General features: G+C 40.3%; 1 protein-coding gene across 1 annotated transcript in view; it reads right to left on the reverse strand.

The window, feature by feature from the left end:
- Window positions 1-7,601: 7,601 nt before the first annotated feature.
- LOC146812206 (protein-glutamine gamma-glutamyltransferase E-like) overlaps window positions 7,602-22,117 on the reverse strand; it is a 189,924-nt gene continuing 175,408 nt past the window's right edge. The window contains exon 7 of the mRNA XM_085615144.1: window positions 7,602-9,798. Coding sequence (XP_085471270.1) covers window positions 9,645-9,798 — 154 coding nt within the window. The 3' untranslated portion in view covers window positions 7,602-9,644. The remainder of the gene's footprint in view (window positions 9,799-22,117) is intronic.

Raw genomic sequence — 22,117 nt, forward strand, 5'->3', positions numbered from 1 at the left:
ACAAAGCAACTTGACACCAGTCTATTGTCACCCTAGACTACCTGGAGCCTTGGCAGAGAAAGGGAAGAACTTTCCAGAACCTGACTATGGGGCTCGCCAGGATGTCACACTCACTTCAAAGGATGGCACCAGGTATAAATATTGGACCTCTTGAACCATCTCATCAGTACACTCCTGGACCTCTGGTAGATTCAAATAGACTGCCTGGTGCCTTGCTGCCAGAAGTATGGTCCTGCAGCCCTGCAACTGGAGGGACAGCCTTGCTGCCCTGCTGACTGAAGGTGGACTGGACCTGCTCCCTAAACCCAGGACCACCGGAGTGACTCCAAGGGTTAGTTGGTTGGAATCCTGTCTGAGCTACAGAGACATAACAAGCTCCAGAGAACTTGAACCTTGCACCTGGCCTCTGCTGGAGTGAGTCCTGACCCTCCAAGTGGTGCTCATCCAGTCATGGACCCTTGGTTGTGGTGCCAAAGGTACTGCTCCAAACTAATCCTAAAAGTAGGGACTTTGAAACATTTTCACCAAAAAGCGGCATGAGAATCGACCGGAGACAGGGACCTACCAGCCTGCCAGTCCGCCCAAGGTGCATTACCAGTCAGCCTTACTCCGTGTTAGATCCTGCTACATTCTTCTCTTCAAGTTAAACAATAATGGGGTGACCCTGTGTCCCTCAGAACCTGGGTATGGATATATAAACAAAAACAATGGTTCTATCAGGTTTAACAACTATTTCTTTTAAATATGTTTAGTGTTTATACGTTATTCTCTAAATTCTTCAAAAATTCATATCTCGGCTGTCTTGACATATGGAACACATTGCAAATAGTAACACATGTGACAACAATTGCTGAATACTCTATTATTTTATATAAATGGAGTCATTCATATATATCTACACATTTGTAAATAAAGGGCTGTCAATACAAGGTGAGGTTTTTAAGTGATGTGTGATTAAGTGACATTTGTGCTCAGTGTTGGATTTTAGTGCGCAGTATATACAACGTGATTATAAAATATGTACATGGGAAAGGAGGCCAGAAAATTACTGATGGATGGACGGCTGCATCTTTACAGGACTCATGCCTGTTTCCACGCTGTAGCACTGAATCACCTGTTGCTGCCGCTTCAAAGACCTTTAGATTCAACACTCTGGCGATTCATTGACTTGATCTACATTACCTGTGCGGAGATCATACATGATGTAACCACCAGGTATCCCAAGATGAGTGATTAACCAGGATTAACTCTGGTTCTTGGTGGGCTGTCATCCCCAACCCCCATCCCTGTCCCGATGAAGACCCGCCTTGACTATTTAATTGAGCATAGTTTGGGTTGAAACGTCGACAATCCTACGTGGTCCAGATTAACCAAGGCTCTGCGTGTAAAAGACTAATTAATGTATAGGCAACAGAGTCATTGTGTTTTTTTCTAATTTTCTGGCCTCCTTTCCCATGTACATATTTTATAATCACGTTGTATATACTGCGCACTAAAATCCAACACTGAGCACAAATGTCACTTAATCACTCATCACTCAAAAACCTCACCTTGTTTTGACAGCCCTTTATTTACAAATGTGTAGATATATATGAATGACTCAATTTATATAATAGAGTATTCAGCAATTGGTGTCACGTGTGTTACTCTTTGCAATGTGTTCCATATGTCAAGACAGCCGAGATATGAATTTTTTAAGACTTTAGAGAATAACGTATAAACACTAAATGTATTTAAAAGAAATAGTTGTTAAACCTGACACATTCTTCTCTTCAGCAGCAAAATCTGTTTAGTCGGACCTACGAGCAACGTTATCTGAACTTGTGAAGCCTTGTCAACTACAGCCTGCAGCCTCGTCCCACTGGACATTTCCAACTTCCTAAAATTTATCAAAGTCTGAATGCAGAAATATTCACTGCAACTCCATCCAGCAGCTCCCTGACAACAATGCCTACTCCTCATACACCTCCGGCTGCCATGCCCAGCTGAACTTTACCTTCTCAGGAACTTTTCTTCGAAAATTCCTTTAAGTTTAATGGTAAACAGATAGCGGGTCTAATCATCCTGTGTAGCTGAACTACGCTCCAGTGAAGTCCGCCTCAACATTTGACTTTGTCCCGGTCTCGCACAGCCAAATACCCATGATTGGCGTTTTGATCTTTTAGGAGCTATCTTATACTTAAAACTGTAAAAATGCATAACTCCAGTTCTACTGCTTGGATTCCAGACTAGAAGAAAGCACTATAAAGTCTGTGAGGCTACTTTACATACAGTAGCAACTTCCTCTTACTACCTAGAGACTTCTCCCTCTTCTATGTTCAGCCCTTGATCACTTTGGATTTGGATTTTGAAGGGAAATCATCACTCTCTCATTGTCTGAAATCCCTGCTGTATTCACAATGTTCAATGTAGCACTTTGGAAAATGTTTGTTGGTTTAGGGAGGGCATGCCCATAGCATTTTATGTTCCCTTTTGGTTTTTTTTATTTTGTATCTTTGTTGGTGGGTGGCCTAGAGTTTGGGTTGGGTTGGGAGGTAGGATTTACTTTTTTAAGGGTAAATATCTGCACGCTATTGTTAGTAGAGGCAAAGGGTTAAATATACCTCTTCATTTTCTTGAGTGGATTAGTTGAATTATTTACTGATTTGTTTACCATTTTACTGTGATGTTGTTGTACCGTTTGGGGCCTAGACTTCCCTGCCCTAGGTCTTGGGTGCATTTGTGATGTATTTTTCAAATTTTTACTGCTGCAGTGCTATATTTTAAAAAACATTTAGGGGGTGTGTGCGTGTGTGTGTGAGTGTGAGAGAGAGAGGCCGACCTCAGGGGGTAAGGAACTGTTTAGAATATTAAATAATGTAAGGCAATACTTTTTTTGCATTTTCACTCAACAAATTTTGGACTGATGCTGCTGGTTTTCTACTCTGAAACTGTCAGAAGTTAACTTACTTATCAGTCTCTGGTATATGGTACCAGAGGTACGCAGGGCTTGCAAGTTAAAGTGCACTTATTGTGCCACTACAAATGTGACAAAGCAAAGCATAACTCCCAGCCCGCTATTTCCAACTGGCAGAGCGGTTTTTAAAATGCAAACTCGACTTTTCCATTTAAACCAATGGTAACGCCAAGACCTTCCTTTTTAAAATGTATGTCACCCCTAAGGAAGGCCTACTGAGCTCCAGAGCCAGGGTGCAGGACATTAAAAAGAAGGACACATGTTTTATCAACTTTACATGTCCTGAGTAACAACCCCACATTGATATTTTTACTGTGGTAAGGCTAGTAGCCCCATTGGTGAGTGTGGGGATTACACACTGACAACAAAACATTGCTATCTTCTTGAATGGGATTATAAGATATTATAATTCAAAGTATCAAAATAATTTTTGCATTAAACATGACTTGTTGCTCAAGTCGAATTTAATGTTACGAATACACATATGGTAACTTTAGAAATTTGCCACTTTTTTGACACCACAGTTCCCAGTAGTCATTTACGGTTCCAAACAGGCTGTTGTCCTTGAGACATCTTTCTACCCTCCTCGAGAGAGGTGAAGATGACTCTCAGTGGGAGGAACAAAGGATCTTCTGAGAATAGAAGTATGACTTCTTCCTGGCATGATGGCCAGATTAGGTGTGAGCCCAAAATCCAAGCTTCGAAGGGGAAGCTGCCTATGAAGGGTAAAAGGTAACCAAACACAATAGGAGCTACTCTTTTGTTTTAATCGACAGGCTAGCATCTCGGGTAGAGATGGATGAGCCATAGTCAAACCGTTTTTTCAGAGGGCGTGTAGCCCACTGCCAGATACACCTCTGGGTTGGGCTAGGGGGCTTTACATGCCAAGAGAAGAGTTATGTCATGTTGGTAGTGGGTAGAATGGTGCATTCTGGGCTAGCCGGATTTCACACAATGAAGCAAGTCATCATTAGGCAAGAGGGAACCTGGAAGGCCAGTGGCTAGTTAGTAATCTCATCCTCCTAGGCTTGTAGTAGGAATAAAAGTAGCAACCCTGGCACTCATACTTCAGAACATGTCTGGACTTGGGTCAGCACCAAACAAGGGCTGCCGTGATGTTCCAAGGACCAAGCAAAGAGAGGCTGCATCAAAGGCTGGACTGCACCTACTGCAACTTGGGATAACAATGAAAGGATGGTGCCTGAGGTGTCCTGCTTGAGGAAAAGTCAACCTGAGTTCCAGAGCAGAGAAGGTGACTCCAAGAGTTGAATGGCTAACTTCTTGCTACAGCCACAAGGCCATAAAAGCTCAGAAACCTGCTCCTCTGCAAGTCCAGCACCAAGAAGTCTGACTGCGGCTGGATGCGGGGGTGCAGCCTGGGAGACCAAGTCCAGACCCTCAAAAGGTGTGCCCGAGCATGCTGAACCCCAGAGAGTTGTCTCTATACCAAGGAGGGTCATCAGAGTGCAGTTTTGGTCACCCAGCATGTAAGTTACCAGTAAACCAGTGGCAGCCGTTTTTGTGCTAAACTTCAACTGGATTTCATGGGATCTGAAGCCTCAAATCCAAAATCGCCCCTCTGTGTTCACGACCAAGGAAGTCCCTGGACACCGGCTCAACATCCTCAGCATCCTTGAGCATCTTCAGCATCCTGCATACCTTGACTTCTATGACAGTTGGCTTGGTAACAGTTCAACTGAAACCTGTCGGAGTTGGTCCCCACAAGACAACCCTTACAGACGTTTTCAAGTTACTTGTTGTGGCTAACGCTAAACTGTGAGCAGCTGTAGATTTCAATGATCAATTGCATTACATTGAAAAGCTGTGAGTTCTTTTTTTCTTTACAAGTTTATATCTCCACAACCCTCAGCTGGATTTCTGTCATTGGCAACCTACTTTTATAAATTGATGTCAGATTTTTATTGTGTTGCATTTTCTTTTCATTCAACTTTTTTGATACTTCGTAGTACTTTATACTTGTTCCTTTCATACAGTAAGACTGGTCAATGTCACAGCTACCCAGGACTGAGCTAAGGATTTTCAAACAAACCTAATCAGACCTGATATGGAATTGTGTCATTCATATAAAGTGAATTTGCACAGCCACACCATATAATAAACCACTGTCCTCACATATATTATTAGCATATTAGTGAAGAATATACAAATCAAAAAACAAAATGTAAAACTGAAAATTTTAAATCTGTCACTGTGAGGGAATTTACAAAAATCATGTTGGTATCCTTACCTAAATTCCTGGGAGCAGCACAACAGCAAACAGCAGTATGGAAAACTGATGGCTTTGACTGAAACACAGTTTTGTGTAGCTTTATTGTCAACAAAATATAAATGACTTTTATTGAATAATTGACTTGTAGATGTCAACCACCCTGTTTGCAGAAGGTATGACCTAAAGGGACTTCCAAACCCTAACAGATTAGTTGCTAGCTCAGGATCAGGAATTATAAACCTGTCCTTCCATAGGCTAACACTTTCCTCCTTTTGCTTATGTTGAAGTGGGAATAGGATAGGTGAGCCCTCCCAAGTCAAACACTTTCCCTACTCTTGCTCAGACTTGGGTGGGAAAAGTACATTTTACCCCTTGAAAGAAAAGCACTTTCCCTACTGTTGCTTACGTTGAAGTGGGAACAGTAAATCTGTCCCCTCCAAAGTCCAACACTTTCTCTAATTTTGATTATGTTGGAGTGGTGATAGTAATTCCCCCTCATGAAGTTCAATAGTTTGACAGTAATTGATTTATTTTTTCATTTAATATTGTTGTTCTATATTTTTAAAATATTTTAATATCCAGCTCTTATGATTATAATTCATTTGTAGTATTTTTTACTTATGTTTAAATATAAATTTTCTTTTGTAATGTTTTGATTTTTTGTGATTTATTTAAAGTATATATTTTTATTTTATATTGATGTTATAAATGTATTTATATCGTTTTTATATTCTAAGAATATTTTTTAAAATGTGTAATATTGTTTTGAAGCTTCTAAATGTTTTAAAGTTAATACAGTCAGTAATAGTTAGAAGTCATTATTCTCACCTATTTTCTGCCAATATTGTGGTCTTCTATATATCATTGATATTTTCTACTTCACATGCAAGGTATGTAGAGTCGGTATTTGTGATCCCAATATTTTTTAATAATGTTGTTGTTGTTGATATTTACATCTGCCAATCTGTTAATAGGTCTGTTGTACTCCTAACCATTTACCAGTTGCGAAAACAAATAATATCATTCCAGCTCTTAGCATAAACACGTTGAGTGTGGTCCATGCATAAACCCGTTGATTGTATTTTACACATAACCATGTTGACTGTATTTTGTGACTGTGATACGTAATAAAGCTCATATTGCTTTTCAAAAAGTCACTCACTTTTGACACAAGAACTTGAGGGCATATTTAAAAGGGGTTTCCACGACCACAGGAATGTTACTTTTACTGACGTTCCTGTGGCACAATGTCCTGCTCTATATTTACAGTGGCGTTAAGCCACTTTTTTTTGGCTTAACGACGCTTTGTAAATATGGTACTCTTTCATGCAGTTGTCTGGCGTTGAATGGGTGTTGCTGTGGGAGCTCTACTGCCACACCCATTGCTTTTTGATGCTGCCTCAGATTTACAAGAATCTGTAAATCTGAGGCAGCGCCAAAAACGAATGCCATGCAATAGCAGGCATTTAAAATAGCGCAACGAGAAGAAATTATTTTATTTCTTCTCGTTTTTGCTTTTTCTATATGTGCTGCATTCTGCAGCACACATAGAAAGAGCAAAACGCCATTAATGATTGTTTATATGCAGGAAGCTATCCCTTCCTGCACATAAACAATCATTAAATAATTACGATTTGCTACTTCTATTAGTGCTGCAGAACGCAGCACACATAGAAGTAACAAATAACCATTGATGATTGTTTATGTGCAGGAAGGGACACCTTTCTGCATATAAACAATCATTCACTGCAATGCAGGTACCCTTGCACTATGGCACAAGGGTTCTGTGTGGGTGCTAGGCAGCAATTATTAGCACCAATGCTAGAGAAAAAACAGGAGTGCGCCGTATTGTTGTAAATACTGTGCATCCATGCATTTTGGAAATGGCATGACGCAGCACTGCAAAGTTTGCCAGAGCTCCACCCTCCTTCATTTCCTTGCAAATATGCCTCTTGGTTCTTACATCACCTGCATTAAAAGGCTGAAATGACGATGTTAGGATCAAGGAGTCTCTGTCGTTGTACAGTTGATGCAATTGAGGTAAACAGCTCTAGGACTCGACTCGACTTTTAATAATGGAACAACACAAGTAGGTCCCCTAAGCTTTCAGACTTTTCTCACGTTCCTGCAAACATGTAGAGGGACCAGATGTACGCCGTTTATATTGAATAGTCAGAACTTCAAACAGATTGCAAAATACGTTTTATTGAAATTCTACCTAAAACCAATACAAATGTCACTTGCTGCAAGCTGTAAAAGACACATCAGTTAAGACTATGCAAGTTTATGTAAAGATATACTGAAAACAAGCATTGAAAACGCAATAGGTCTCGCCTGTGATTAAGTTAAAGCCATTTGCTTTGCTAATGGTATTGTATAGCAAATCAGATGGCTTTAACTTAATAAAAGGCGAGACATGTTGAACTTTCAAGGCTTGTTTTTACACAGCTCTCCTCGGTCTAAACGTGTGATTTATACGTCCATATAGCTGCAGCTCTATACAGGAAATAAAAATGTAGCAGACATGGAACAATGCAGTGACTTAATTTAGGTACTCTGATAAAATAGGGTCGCAGGAAGTTCAAATGCTGTGCACATTAATAGTATCATTACTAGAAGTGACTGTAATGTAAATGGAGTTCGCGCATATAAAAAAAGATTCATTTGCAATGCAATCGGTCTAGCCTTTGGGACCTTGTAAGTGTTTAGTATTCCTTTCATTAGAAGGGCACTGGCTCCAAGGAACTGCTGGTACTGAGGAATAGTCTCTTTTGTTACCTTGCGTCCACTAGGCAGTTGAATAACTCTGCGTCTAAAAATAAGTAAACTTAGTACTTACAGAATGTAATCACAAGACACTAGGCTAAACTGGGCATACGTGCTGTGCCATAATTATGCTAGACGGTGGTCATAATGCCAATAAACACGTCTGATGATGCCAAGGACGCATTGTCACGTGTCTGCACAGTGACTACACTGCTAGCCTGATAGCCAAGAAGACAAGGCCCAAAGGAGGTATATGGCTGCTGATTCACCATGAAGCATTGCCTCTCTGTAAAAAACAGCATGTTATGGGCCAAATGTGCTGCACTAAACAGGGCCATGAAACACGTCCCGTGCCCTTTAGAAAGAAGACTGTCAGGTTAGGTCCAATGAGTATTGCAAACACACTCTGCTGCACTGCCCTCCGAGCAGCTGCCAGCATCTACTGAATTTGTAGGTGGGCATCTGCGCCATAAAAAGCCCTACCTACAGTTGTTAAGCTTGCAAAAAACGGCAGCTTAAACAGGAGGCAAGGGAATAACTAATTAAACAATATTCTGTATCTCACTGGCAATACTAAAAATATCTGCTAGATTGCTTTGTCGTTAGCGCGAAACCACAACTATTTAATTTGAAAAGACGAACACTCAGCAGTGACACTAAATGCGCTATTATCTTCTAATGTAAAAGTCATTAAACTGTTATTGAATTGAAATGGTCTGTGTGCAGTTGGCGCAGAGGGAAAGGCAGCTTACCAGCCTAAAAGCACGAGGGGCTCTTTCATCCTGAACGTTCCCTGCCGTCCATTAGCCTCAATGTGCCCCATCCGGACTTCCTTTCTGAGATAGAGAGTGAACGAAATATGGGTGTAAGTGAAACAAGCAGCATGCGCTGCCCACCCCTCACGCACACCGGACCTTGTGCATGCGCCGCTGCCATGTTCAGGTCATGCAGCGATGCGCAAGACAAACAAAAAGTCCAAACAGTGCGGACTAAAACTGTAGTTGGTGGCCGCTGCTTCCTGACTACACGGAAGTCAGTTGGGCCACTGAAAACAACGGTAAGAAACACTAAGCCAACACTATGCCAATGGCAAACAGCAGGAGAAACTACCGGCTGCTTGCCAACATATAGAGATTACTTTAGGTCTCGCTGAGACAGCGCATGCAGCGCATGCGCTGCCAAGGCGAGACCTAAAAATGAGGCAACACGTTTATTTGAAAATCAACTATAAATGAAAGGTAAATGTTTATATACGCAACAACAGTGGGTTGGCAATGAGCGGATGATGATATGCTGCAATTTGAGTCTTCCATTTAATTCTTTATGGCATTTCCAACAGAGTGTCGATATGCCGAAACTTACATTTGTCCCAAGACCGACCTATTTGGCTGGTATAACAGTATATATGAGCTGAATGATGTCTAGTGCGTTCTTACCAATTATTATTTTCTTAGTTATATTTGCAGATACAGGAATAGGACAAACAGGAAAGGTACATGTTCTGGATGCCCATCATGCATGTCCTCTCAGACTACTCCAAACAGCATCTCCCCAGTGACATATGGCTAGTGAGCATTGAAATTATGACTAGAAATTGATCACAGCAAAAAAGCATAGCAATCCTGTAAAGCGCATTCATGAAATATCATAAAATGTATACATTCTGCGTTAACGAATGAGATGCTGTAGGTATCATGAGTTCTGGGCCACAACAACATTCTGGAATCCCTTGACTTTCGAAAATCTATCACACACCAGGTTGGCCAGCAGTTGCCGGGTTCCCTTTGTGAATGGAGTAATTTCTACAGGAATCTTCATCACCTCCTGTGGCTTCAGATCTTGTACCCTGTATTCAAGAAAGACAAACCAAAAGTATATTGATGCTATGATACCTTAGTAAATGACTCTCCATTGTGCTGTAGTAGGAGGTTATAGCAGTTTTGGAAATAGATTGGTAGGAATAAGTTGTGGTCACTTTCAAGTGATAAATCGCAGATATTCATAATTTTATGTCTTAAAGTACACAATAAAAACTCACACCTCCCAACTCATTGAGGAACCAGACACATTCCCATCGAAGAGAAGGCTCCAGGAAGAGAACCTGACTAATAAAGCACCAGTAAAATAAGGACACATCAAAACAAAAATCTTTTTTATCAGAATAAGGACAACAAAAACCTAATCAAGCAGACACTTTTATGTGATATATGCACACTTCCAGTCCTCATTTACATCATTTAATGCTTTTTAGATTTTACCAGACGACCATCCACTACTACCAACTCAGTGGTTAATTTGTAAAAAAATAAGTGCCGGGGTTCTTGTCAGGAGGCAGCTTGCACTAGACCATTTCTCCTAGACCATTTCTCCTGTTAGCACCGTCTAAAACAGAACCAACTACTAACCATCAAAGTGGGGAGAGGATGTCGCGTAATGGCCAGAGCTGCCAACTTTGGAGCTGGGTAACCAGGTTCGAGTCTTGGCATTGGATGAACATCCTGTGATTCTGGGCAAATCACTTAATCTCCCTTTGCCTACCATAAATGTGTCCTTAACTGGTGCTCATGAAAAGGGCCGGTGTTGATGATTAAGTGTTGGTGCTGAGCTCCGGAAACCACCGGCTCAAATTAAGCACTGTATCCACTACTTTTCCTGTGTAGACCATGGAATCAGTAAAGAGTGCATGGCAGCGTGCTTTACACCTTGTTCTTTCTCCGAGTATAGGATGGTACAATGAGGTTATATTTGAATAGTGTTGCACTTACATTTAGGTGCCACAGAACAGCCTAGTGCAGGATTTTGGTAGTTTGGGGTTATGTAGGGCTGTTAGTGAATTCCAGATAGCAAGTCTTTCTGAAACCTACACACACAGAGAATACAGAATACCGAACAAATGTACATTGTAAACAAGTAAAAAAAACATTGTCCAATGGAGAAGAAAAAGGAAAAATTACTTTTGTAAGTCGGTTGAACTGCATGTATTGAAAGCACAACTTCACTTATGAAATTGTAACTAACAGTAGAAAAGGCAAAAATAGCAAGCTTAAGGCAATCCAGAAACTGTTTGGTTATTATTGAATTGTGTAATTTACACATCCACATTGCTGTCAGAGGTTCTGGCTTTAAGGTGGCATTGGAAGTTAGAGAAAAATATATTTAAAGTATTTTCATTTTGATAGTGTGTATTTTTAAATGATAATGTACTGGAAATTTCGTTTTCATGATAGAAGTAAGCCTGTTCCCTCGCAGATTTTTTTTTTTCCCACAGAATTTTATATAGCGCGAACTTGACCCGATTCGGGCATCAGAGCGCTTTACATAGCACCAGTTCCATTACATGAGGACACATTAATTTTTTGTTAGGCACGGGGAGATTAAGTGATTTGCCCAGAATCACAGGATGTTCAGCATCATTGCCAAGACTCAAACCCAGTTCCCCAGATTCGAGATCGACCGCCCTAGCCGTTAGGCCAACTCCTCTCCCCATACATTTCTTTATCTTTTTTAATGAATTCTGTTGCAGAGGGCAAACCTTTCCAACTAGGCTACCATAAAGCATACAACACATTCTTAAAAAGTGTGACCAATGAGACAATGTACAAACCATCCAACAAAGGATGGCAAAGAAAAGTTTAAAAACATTACCAAAAAAACTCTATAAATGCATCATGTTGCATTACTGAGAGCAGTTTAAGAAAGAACACCTTTAAACACATCACAGAGGAGGCCAGTCACAAAGATACAAGAAAGGAGTTTCGTATTTGAGAGGCCAATAAAGAGGACTTCTCCTGACAACTCAACGTGTCAGTTAGGTAAGGTGGAAACCTCACAAACCAAGTCTTACAAACCCGGTAACCACATTTATATTGGTCTCGGAATTTGACAGAGAGCTGGCGTAAGGCTCTTAAATAGGAGTGATCCCATCAGAACTTTTAGCCCCACCAGTTAGGTGATGGGCAGAATTGAATCCTTTCATGGAAAATTTGGGGAAACAGTGTGCCCTTAGGGAGGACATGAAACATTTCCTCTGTTCACCTTGGAGAAAAACAAGACGTGTACAACCTGTCAGGGAGAAGGAGAAGTTGTCCTATATTAGTAGAAATAACTTATGTGGACCCTTCAGGAAAGTTTAAAGTCCAGGACAAAGGCTAACAACTTAGGAGATTCCTTAGTGGTGGGAGTGAAGTCCTCAGAACACCTATACAGGAACCAAGAGTAAGCTGTGATGTATGGGATATATATATGTGATCAAGGCCACTGCGTTGGCCGAAATACGTTATGACCGCGTGCACTATTTAATTTAATTTAATAAAGCACGATATCTTGAACAGCAGAACAGCGCATTCCAGAGTATGTTTTTCTCTACATGTTGCCTGCATGCATCTTGGAGTGTAAACTGATATATATATATCTTTTGGACAACGCCACCTATGAAACTCTATCCAGGTTCACCTGGATGCAAGTATTTCTGGAAGGAGAACGGCGTTAGACCCCCCTGAACCTGCATGCGAAGACGCCATATTAAGAAGAGGAGGCTCTGTGGGTGCCGGGTTGGAGGACGCAATACACCGGGAGGAGAATCTTGGCTTCGTGGCATCAGAAGAAGATAGGTATTCTGGGGTGGAGAGTAATTGTGCATTGGCGCTTCTTAGTTCTAAAATCTAAAAGAACACTGTATGAGTTGCCTGAGAGACATTGATAGTGCTATTCAGTATGTCGGCCGACAGCGTGAGAGACCGGGAGGCTGTAGCAATGACGATGTTTTCGGACAGCCTCCCGATACCTGCCAACATCCGGGGGAGATTGAATATAGACAATAATCCCAGTAACAGCACACTTAAAGATAAATTTAAAATTTTGGAGAAAAAACTTAAAAATGAACAAAGCAAATGGTGGGAATCTAAATCATACAAGGATATATCGATGTCAATCGCATCCCAAGAGGTCTGCGAATTCTAACGACCCCCAGTTATGACAATCCCAATCCTGATCTCATGCGGGAATGGGCGGAAAGTAATTTAGAATCGTCCCGACGTCTGATATTGATTTTAATTAAGTATGCAGATATTGATAGAGCACAATTGCTTAAAGAAATAGCTGCAATCTATGAGGATCTGGAGGCAATAGGTGAAACCGAAGAAAAAACTAAACAAACAAGCTAAATGAATGCAAGATTGAAAAAGGAAGAAGCGAAAATAAGAGAAAGAAAAGCCTATATATTTCAGCGAGACCGTAATGATTATGAGCTTGGTCAAATATTTACATTTTCAAAGAAGTATGATGTCCTACGCGGGCCAGTGGCAAAAACATATGCAAAGCCTAAGGTCCCAAGAAACAAAGATCAGACCGACTCAACCCTGTCGGACATCAGTTCAGTAGGGGATAATGAATCTGACTCTGAGCTCCGAAGCGCGGAAATGCAAGGCCTGCTGACTAAACCCTCTCCAGAGGAGGAAATTGTTTTTTTATGCCACGAGAGAATGCAATCTCTCAGACCCCGAGTACAAAGAAATTACAGCGAAAATACTCAAATCAAAAAAGCAGGCAGCGGCGCAACGCGAGGAAGAGGGGCATAATACCAAAACAGAAAGAAGGGCAGGGGTCAATGGTCAGCCAAGAAACAATAGTATATAAAGATGAAAATCGTACCATTGTGAACCTGACCCCTATGAAGCTCACTTGCAAGGAGGAAACATTCTTAAATTGGGCTTGTCATTTGCACCACAAACCTATCTAGACTATGCATCAACTAGATTTGATTTATATAAGACGGTCAGAAAACACAAGCCACGTAAATTTCATCTACTTAAAGTAAATACAAATACACTATCCCAAAATCCGGATCCCGTGGATGAAGTAACTGCCTCATGTTCAACAATGCAAAGTGACATTATGGAATTGTGGGAAACTGAGGGGGCAGGATATGATGACAGTCTAAGGCAGGATGAAAGAGTAACATTGCCTATGAAACAAATAGCGCCAAAAACATCTTTCAAGTCACCATCAACCGTCAGTCCCCTTATGCCCCATGATGCTATTGATATTTTTCATGAAAATGTCACTTTACAGTTAAAAGGACTTCAGAGGCGGATATCTAATGAAAAGCAAAAATATAACAAACAAACACAACAATATGAGGCGTTGGTTACAAGACTAAGTAAAGAAAAGGATATTATTGTCCGAGGAAGTGACAAGGGAGGCAATATTGTACTTTTGACACGAGGAAATTATGACAAGGAGGCCTACCTCCAGCTTAATGACAGACAATGTTACGAACGCTGACAACTTTGAAAGCTACACAGCAAGAATATTACCATAAACTGGCTAAGTGGAGAAGTAAGAAAATGTTATCTGAGGATGAATTCAAATATCTCAAAAATGACAATCCAGTAACCCCTCTGATCTATTTCATACCTAAAGTTCACAAATACATGGAAAACCCACCCGGCAGACCAATCATCTCTGCAAGAGGTGGGCTTTTAGAAAAAACATCAGTGTACATCGACTATTTTTTACAATGTCATGTGAAAGCTTTAGAGTCTTACATACAGGACACAGGTGACTTTTTGCTCAAAATACAACAGGTTTCATGGATGGAAAATGACTGGATGTTGGCGCCCGATGTGACAGCACTATATACGAGCATTGTACACATTGATGGCATATCTGCAATTAATCATTATTTAACTCGGAGATCAGAGCAATATGGGGATCATAATAGAATGTTGTTGCAAATGCTTGAATTCTGCCTACGTAATAACATTTTTATGTACAATAATCTTCTCTACCACCAGCTGCAGGGTGTGGCAAGCTATGCCTGCTTACATATGGGTGCTTGGGAGGAACTGGTCCTCAAAGTCAAATATGGGGCTATTTTTAGTACTAATGTGATTGCTTGGTATCGTTACATTGACAATTTATTTGTAGTTTGGAGGGGTGGTAAGGAACAGGCGGAGGATTTTATCACCATGATTAACGAAAATGAATTCAATCTTAAATTTATTGCAACTATGAGTCAGTCTAGTGTTACCTTTTTGGATACCGAGGTGTTCATTAGCAACAATAAGATTGAAACAAGATTGTTCAGAAAGATCACTGCAGGTAATACCATCCTACATGCGGGCAGTGCGCACCCTGCACATTTGATAACCAGTATCCCTTACATAGAGATGCTCCATCTAAGGAGAGTGTGCTGCAGTGAACAAGATCTAAAATTAGCCCAACAAGCTAGCAAGAACTGGTTTCTCGAAAGGGGTTATAGTGAACAAGTTATTAAAAGCGCTCTAGCCATATCTATGAAAGTCAGCAGACAAGAACTTCTTGATACTTACAAACCCACAGTTCACTTAGAAACAACTGCAAACACAGCAATACATGATCAGTCACCTATGTCAATTAGCCAATTTAGAATCATTACAGGATATAATAGGCAACACAAAGAACTGTATAAAATTATCAATCGCAATTGACCTACAATTCTAAGTGATCCTGTTATTGGTTCTACCCTGCCCCAGAGAGCCTCCATCACCTACAGCAGGGCCCCTTCTATGAGGGATCGACTGGTCAATACTAGCCCAGAAATTATTGAAAAAAACTATGTGGCTACAGACCAACAGTGGTTTCTTTAAATGCAAAACTTGCAAGTCCTGTAGTCATGGTATCAACATGAAATCTTTTAGAGATGGTTTCAGTAACAAGGAACATCGCATTAATAAGGTACTCACTTGCAAGACTGAATTTGCCATTTATGTACTCCAATGTCCATGCAATCTAAGATACATTGGAAGTACAAAACATGCGGTGCATAAACGCATCCTACAACACCTTCAGGCAATAGAAAACCAGGACAACACCTATCCTGTAGCAAGGCATTTTAAAGAAGACCACCGTAGCGACAATAAGGGCCTGAAATTCTATGTCATTGATGCGGTAGTCGCTAGTAGGTGAGGAGGCGATAGAGAATCTAAGCTCCGTAAACTCGAAACAAGATTTATCCTGCAGCTCGATACCAAACATCCAGGGGGGTTGAATATTACTGAGGACTTACATACATGTCTACCCTAAAAACTTCGGTTGATACATGTTTATAAGCATAATAAGTTTTTATCTTAGCTGGTCAGACCCGTGAGTGGTTTTACCATTTTGATAATTATTTATTGTTTTAGGTTTGTCTAATGCAAAGAGGGTGATCTAAATAGCCATCTCTCTCTCTATAAGATTCATGGTAGACAACCTTAGTTTCTCTCTCTCCCCCCTAATTTGAAATCTAGCTGCCTTATAGTCTGAGAAAGTGAAAGCAGGAATTAGGCTGGGGATGATAATCAGGTTTCTCCCCATTTGCTAGTTTGTCATGTTTTTCATGTCTTTAATGTATCAAGGACTAAATAGTGTGCTAAGATGTAAATATGTTCACAAGTACATTGGTGGCAACTGATATAAGTCATGGAATATTTAACCAGATATCTATACAAGTATCTTACTTGCCATTAGAGAATTGCGACTGGGCTCAGTCTATACTAAGGCAAGACGAATCTCCCCGAATTAGGGCAACAGGTATCAAATAAGGTTCAATTAAGTTGTTTTAATTCACAGTGAATTTACTTTTATGGATATGGTTCAGCACTTTTTATCTTTTGCACATTTGCACAATTCAACCGATTGATAAAGATTTATGACTCTGTTCCTGGGTTAGGAGGAAAGATGGCAGTGACTAACAAACAAGGGATTTCTCCCATGATTGACCACAGTTGCTTTGATTGTGCACCTGGTTATACAGCAATTACACTACTCCAATATGATGGTGGCTATTAGGCATTTATAGAAGTATGACAAAATTATCATGTATATATTGCCCATAGTGATGTGAGATGCACCAATAGATGATGAAATGTATCTGTAATTTGGTCGGTTGTACATTGATTTTTTTAGTCAACGATTTAACCTTGTATAAAAAATGTTTTGCTCACGTAATAATATTTTGTAGATGAGGTACTAAATTACTAGTTGGATTCATCCATATATCCTCACTACTCTTAAATGAAACAATGTTTACAGCATCTCTTTGCACTTAAGCGCGTTTGCACATTTGTTGCTAATTGTTGCACATATGTAAAGCCATCGGAAGTATTGTGTTTCCATACAGGGTATTTATACATTTTTAATTTTTATATTCTGATGCACAAGCATTACAACTGTTTCTATGGACTAATGTCATAGTATGTCTTCCATTTCTTTCATCAAACAAGTCACATGATCAGTTTTTATTATGCACTGTCACTTTATAAACTGTGGTTTCATTGGTTCACGTTGTCATGTGATCAAGGCTCGGAGGAGCCGAAACGTTATGGCGGCAAAACTGCACGAAATAAAATAATCAGCACTAACTTGTTTGGTCCGTGTATGTTGTCAAAGTGGCAAAGATTCAGCTGCTGCTCATCTGCGGAGTACTTTATATATATATATATATATATATATATATATATATATATATATATATATATATATATATATATATATATATATATATATATATATATATATATATATATATATATATATCAAATTCCTTTGCAGGATAAATCCACACGCACTCCCTGGTATAATGTTATTTCCAAATCAGTTTAATTATATCCACAGCATGGCAGGCAGGTTAGAAACCCAACGCGTTTCAGTCTACTCAGACCTTGTTCACGGGTGAAGGACATTTTTTCAACATTCTTTTTTATATACAAGTCACATGATGTTACATCACATCCTGCTTTGCATTGTGGTCCTTGTAGTGCACCAACCATATTGGGATTATATTAAGCATTAATATCATGTGATAATGTTAATTCTCACTAACATTTAAAGTGTCTGTTTGTTTCATATGTGTTTCATGTCCTAGGGGGAACGTAAAGTGTTTGTTTGACATGTGTGTTGAATTGGCAATCTTGCGATTTTTGGTCAATATGACTTGTACAAGGGTCAAATGTGTAACTCTTGTTCGGTTTATTGTGTGTTCTTTTGCCCGCTAGTGGGCTTTAAATTATACTTCTATTCATTGTACCCTCCGGTGGGTGATACTCTTTCTAAGTCAAACAAAGTCCCCCTTGGACCTATTCTGTGATGTAAATTTTATGTGAGGTGAGTTTAAGAATTTGCATAAATATACACAAATATTTTTCAGTTGTTCTATATGATATCCTATTTCCTATCTGGATATCGAGAGGCAATAAGTGTGTATATATATATATATATTCACTGAAAAAACCATAGGTTTCAGGGGTGTTATAGTTAGCTGGACTTTTCACTTGTACAAAACCATTGAAATTCCCCCGTTATAGTTAGTTCAGCTAACTATAACTCGCGCGCCCGCAATGCACTGCTGATGATGTCACATATTACATCACTCATGACATGGTCAGTGACATCACTCATGACATCACTGATGACATCTCAAATGACATCACTGATGACATCACTGATGACATCATCCAGTGAATGTGTGTTATTCTGAAAATTAAATATGTTTTATATATGTATATCTCAAGGTCGATGGAAGAATAAATGGGTATATAAGTGTCTAAATGGATGATTTGTTTTTGAAAAATTGATTGTGTAACTGACTGATTAAGTGTATCATAGTGAATACATGGCTTAGTGAGTAATGTTTAAATATGTAAATATCTGTATCAGTCTCTCACTTTGTGTATAGTGGCTGCATGGGTTGGTGAGTAGCTACATGGGTGTCTATATAGGTTATTAGTTGGTTTTTTGAGTATCAGTCTGAGTGTCTGCATGGTTCGGTGGGGGTATTACGTAGTGCATAGGTGCATGAATGAGTGACTCACTGTTTGTATGTGTTGAACACAGTATGTGTGCAGGACTGTATGGGTGGATGAGTGTGTGTATGGGTGTGTTAGTGAGTGAATGACTGTCTCAATAGTGTCTTTATGAGTAACTACATATGTTTTAAACTAGTATATGTGGCTATTGGTGTATATATGTGAGTATATGTGAGAGAGAGATTGAAAGAGTTCCTGTATGAATAAGTATGTGTTTCTATAAGTGATTGTTTAAAAGACTAAGTATGTGTAAGTTTCCGTAGAAGTAAGTGTGGTGGTGTGTGTATAACTGTATATGCAAGTAAATGTATGTTTGATTCTTTATTAGCATGAGTGACTATGTGTGTGAGTAACTATGGATGAGTGGCATTGTGTAACAGGATGTATAGGTGTATGAGTACATATGATGAGTGAGTACATGTATGAGTGACTGTATTGGACTGTTGGTGAATGAGTGGATGTGTATGTGGATCTTAGAATTACTGAAGAGGTTGTTGTAACTGGTATTGGTATGTCCATTGTTTTGAAAATTTTAGTCTCTATTTTTGAATGTGTGTATCAAAGGTTATATTAGGGTGAGAGGAGGTCTGCCACTCTATCACAAGGATGATGTCATCAGTGATGTCATCAGTGATGTCATTTGAGATGTCATCAGTGATGTCATGAGTGATGTCACTGACCATGTCATGATTGATGTAATATGTGACGTCATCAGCAGTGCATTGCGGGCGCGCGAGTTATAGTTAGCTGAACTAACTATAACGGGGGAATTTCAATGGTTTTGTACAAGTGAAAAGTCCAGCTAACTATAACACCCCTGAAACCTATGGTTTTTTCAGTGAATTTCTGAGGTTTTTTAAATGCTAATTCCTAACTATAACGTGCCTGAAACCTATGGTTTTTTCTGTTAATTTCAAAGGTTTTTTAAATGCTAATTTCTAACTATGCCTACAGAGATAGGACATGTGAAGAAAGAAGAAAAAATGCACAGAAAGAAACAAAAGAAGTGCAGAAAGAAGCAACAGAAGTCCTCAAATACGAAGATAAGTGCAGGAAGAAGGATAACGTGCAGAAAGAACAAAAAGAAGAGCAGAAAGAAGCCTTGTTGCAAAATCATCCTGTACCCTCAACTTTTTCAGACGGATACTGGTGGTAACTGAGTCTGACTAACCAGTCCTAGAGCCAGTGCTATGTTAAAAGACACTTAGAATACAGTGAAAACACCTACATACACTAGGGAAAATTATGCGTTGGGGTCCCCCTGTGATTAGCCTTACCTCCTCTATAAGCCCCTAGTATATAATAGGGCATGGGGATGAAAACTACCTCTTAAAACAGGCCACAGGGCGTTTTTGCACACGTTAACTCAGGCCCCGACCCCTCCTTTCACCATTGTGTAAACACGCCCTGTGTCCGTTTTTAGTTGGGAGATTAAGTTCATTTGAGTCCTGAGGGTCCCTAGGGTCCAACTAGCCCACTAGGTACCTCCAGTAAGTGCCACAGAGCTGCGTTGCAGAGAGGTGTAAAAAGTGGCACGGCCTGGACCACCTCTCTGCAATGCAGCTCAGTGGCGCTTACTGGAAGCACTTGGTGGGCTAGTTAGCCCCCAGGGGCCCTCAGTATTGAAGGGAAATTATATCCCCCAATTTAAAACGTGCCATGGTGCGTGTTTGCACACGTCACCTCAGGCCCCGTCCCCTCCCTTCACCACTGTGTAAACGCGCCCTGTGGCTGTTCTAAGTTGAGAGATTAAGTCCCCTTGAATCCTAAGGGTCCCTAGGGTCACACTAGACCACTAGGTACCTCCAGTAAGCGCCACAGAGCTGCATTGCAGAGAGGTGTAAAAAGGGGCTTGGCCTCAGAACACCTGTCTGCAGCGCAGCTCCCTGGCGCATACTGGAGATGCCTGTTGGGGGCGCGTTTGCAGAGTGCTGCATGGAGGGGGCATGGCCTCCGGCACGATGCCAGTCTTTTATTTATTTTATTTTTTTAAGAAGGGGGGCTGTATGGTTCCCCTTCTTATTCTAATTTATTGGCCCTGATGACCCCATCCCCCAGGGCCTGTCTCCTAATTATATTTTTTTGACCCCAATCCCCAGGGCCGGCCACTGTTTTTTATTATTTTAAAAAAATATATATTTATAGACACACCTAGGACATGCTGGACAAACCGTACGTACCTATCACCATGACGATTTGCGTGATATTCATTAAAAGGCGACTATGCATGCAATTAATCCACGTGGAATGTATTTACACCACTAGTGATGCTCTGACATGTCTGATGCTCTACCGTGCCTAATCCCGGTAGACACCCTTGTCGTTTATTTATACAAACATGGGTAGCTATTTACGGGCACATTTAATACACATGCACACCAAGCCATTCAAAGGGGATTCGACAAAAATTCGACCAAAACTATGCAAGAAACCCCCCTCACAGTTAATAAAACACACATCCACTGCCGGATGTGTAATACTTTTTATTTTACTCTCTGGAAAGGGGACGAACATCACTTGCGAGTCACAGCGCGCTCCTGACAGAGCCCAATGCTGTGTTACACCCACCATTGCCTGCCGAGTGCCACACACCTCTGTATTGTATTCCACTAGCTAGTGCATATGCTATGACACTCTCTAGCCCATGTGCACTGTAACACCACCCCGTGAAAATGTCATGCCACACTTGTCTTCGCACGGATTATATTGCCCCATCTAACGTGCCTTCCTCGATGCCTATGTTATAACGCACAGTGCTATGTCATGCATATTACAATTTGGGATCCATATCTTTGTCACAGTGCATATGCAACGTTACACTCCCCAGCACATATTTTATATTACAACTTTAGAGACTAGTTAGGTTACACAACACTGCCCTGTGCATATTACACTCCAAGGCGCATATCGCATAGCACACGCTAGTGCCTGTGCTATCTCGCGCTCTCCAATGAATCTGTCATTGCGCACAATGTATTGCATATTATATTTCACGCCTGGTTCATCTTATATCACACTTTTTGGTGCATAGTTTATACCATACACTATATCTAGTTTTCATTTTCAATCGTGCTCTCAGGACTATGTTCTATATAACACTGTGTTCACCTACCCTTTTCACGGGCATTACATTTTGCGATAGGGGGTGGAGGGTCAGGGGGTGTTTTTGCCAAGTGAGCCCGGAGTCACAGTCACTAACGTCTTCTTCTTCCTGAATAAAAGTGAGATTATGCTGCATACTTGTTCATATTTTAAGTAGTTTGCACAGACAAAATGTTTTAAAAACAATAAAGTTTCTAATACCCGCCTTCTCTGAACAGTTAGCTTGCTGCCCCATCC

This window comes from Triturus cristatus, chromosome 7 (assembly GCF_964204655.1).
Source record: "Triturus cristatus chromosome 7, aTriCri1.1, whole genome shotgun sequence".
In the NCBI taxonomy this organism is placed as follows: domain Eukaryota; kingdom Metazoa; phylum Chordata; class Amphibia; order Caudata; family Salamandridae; genus Triturus; species Triturus cristatus.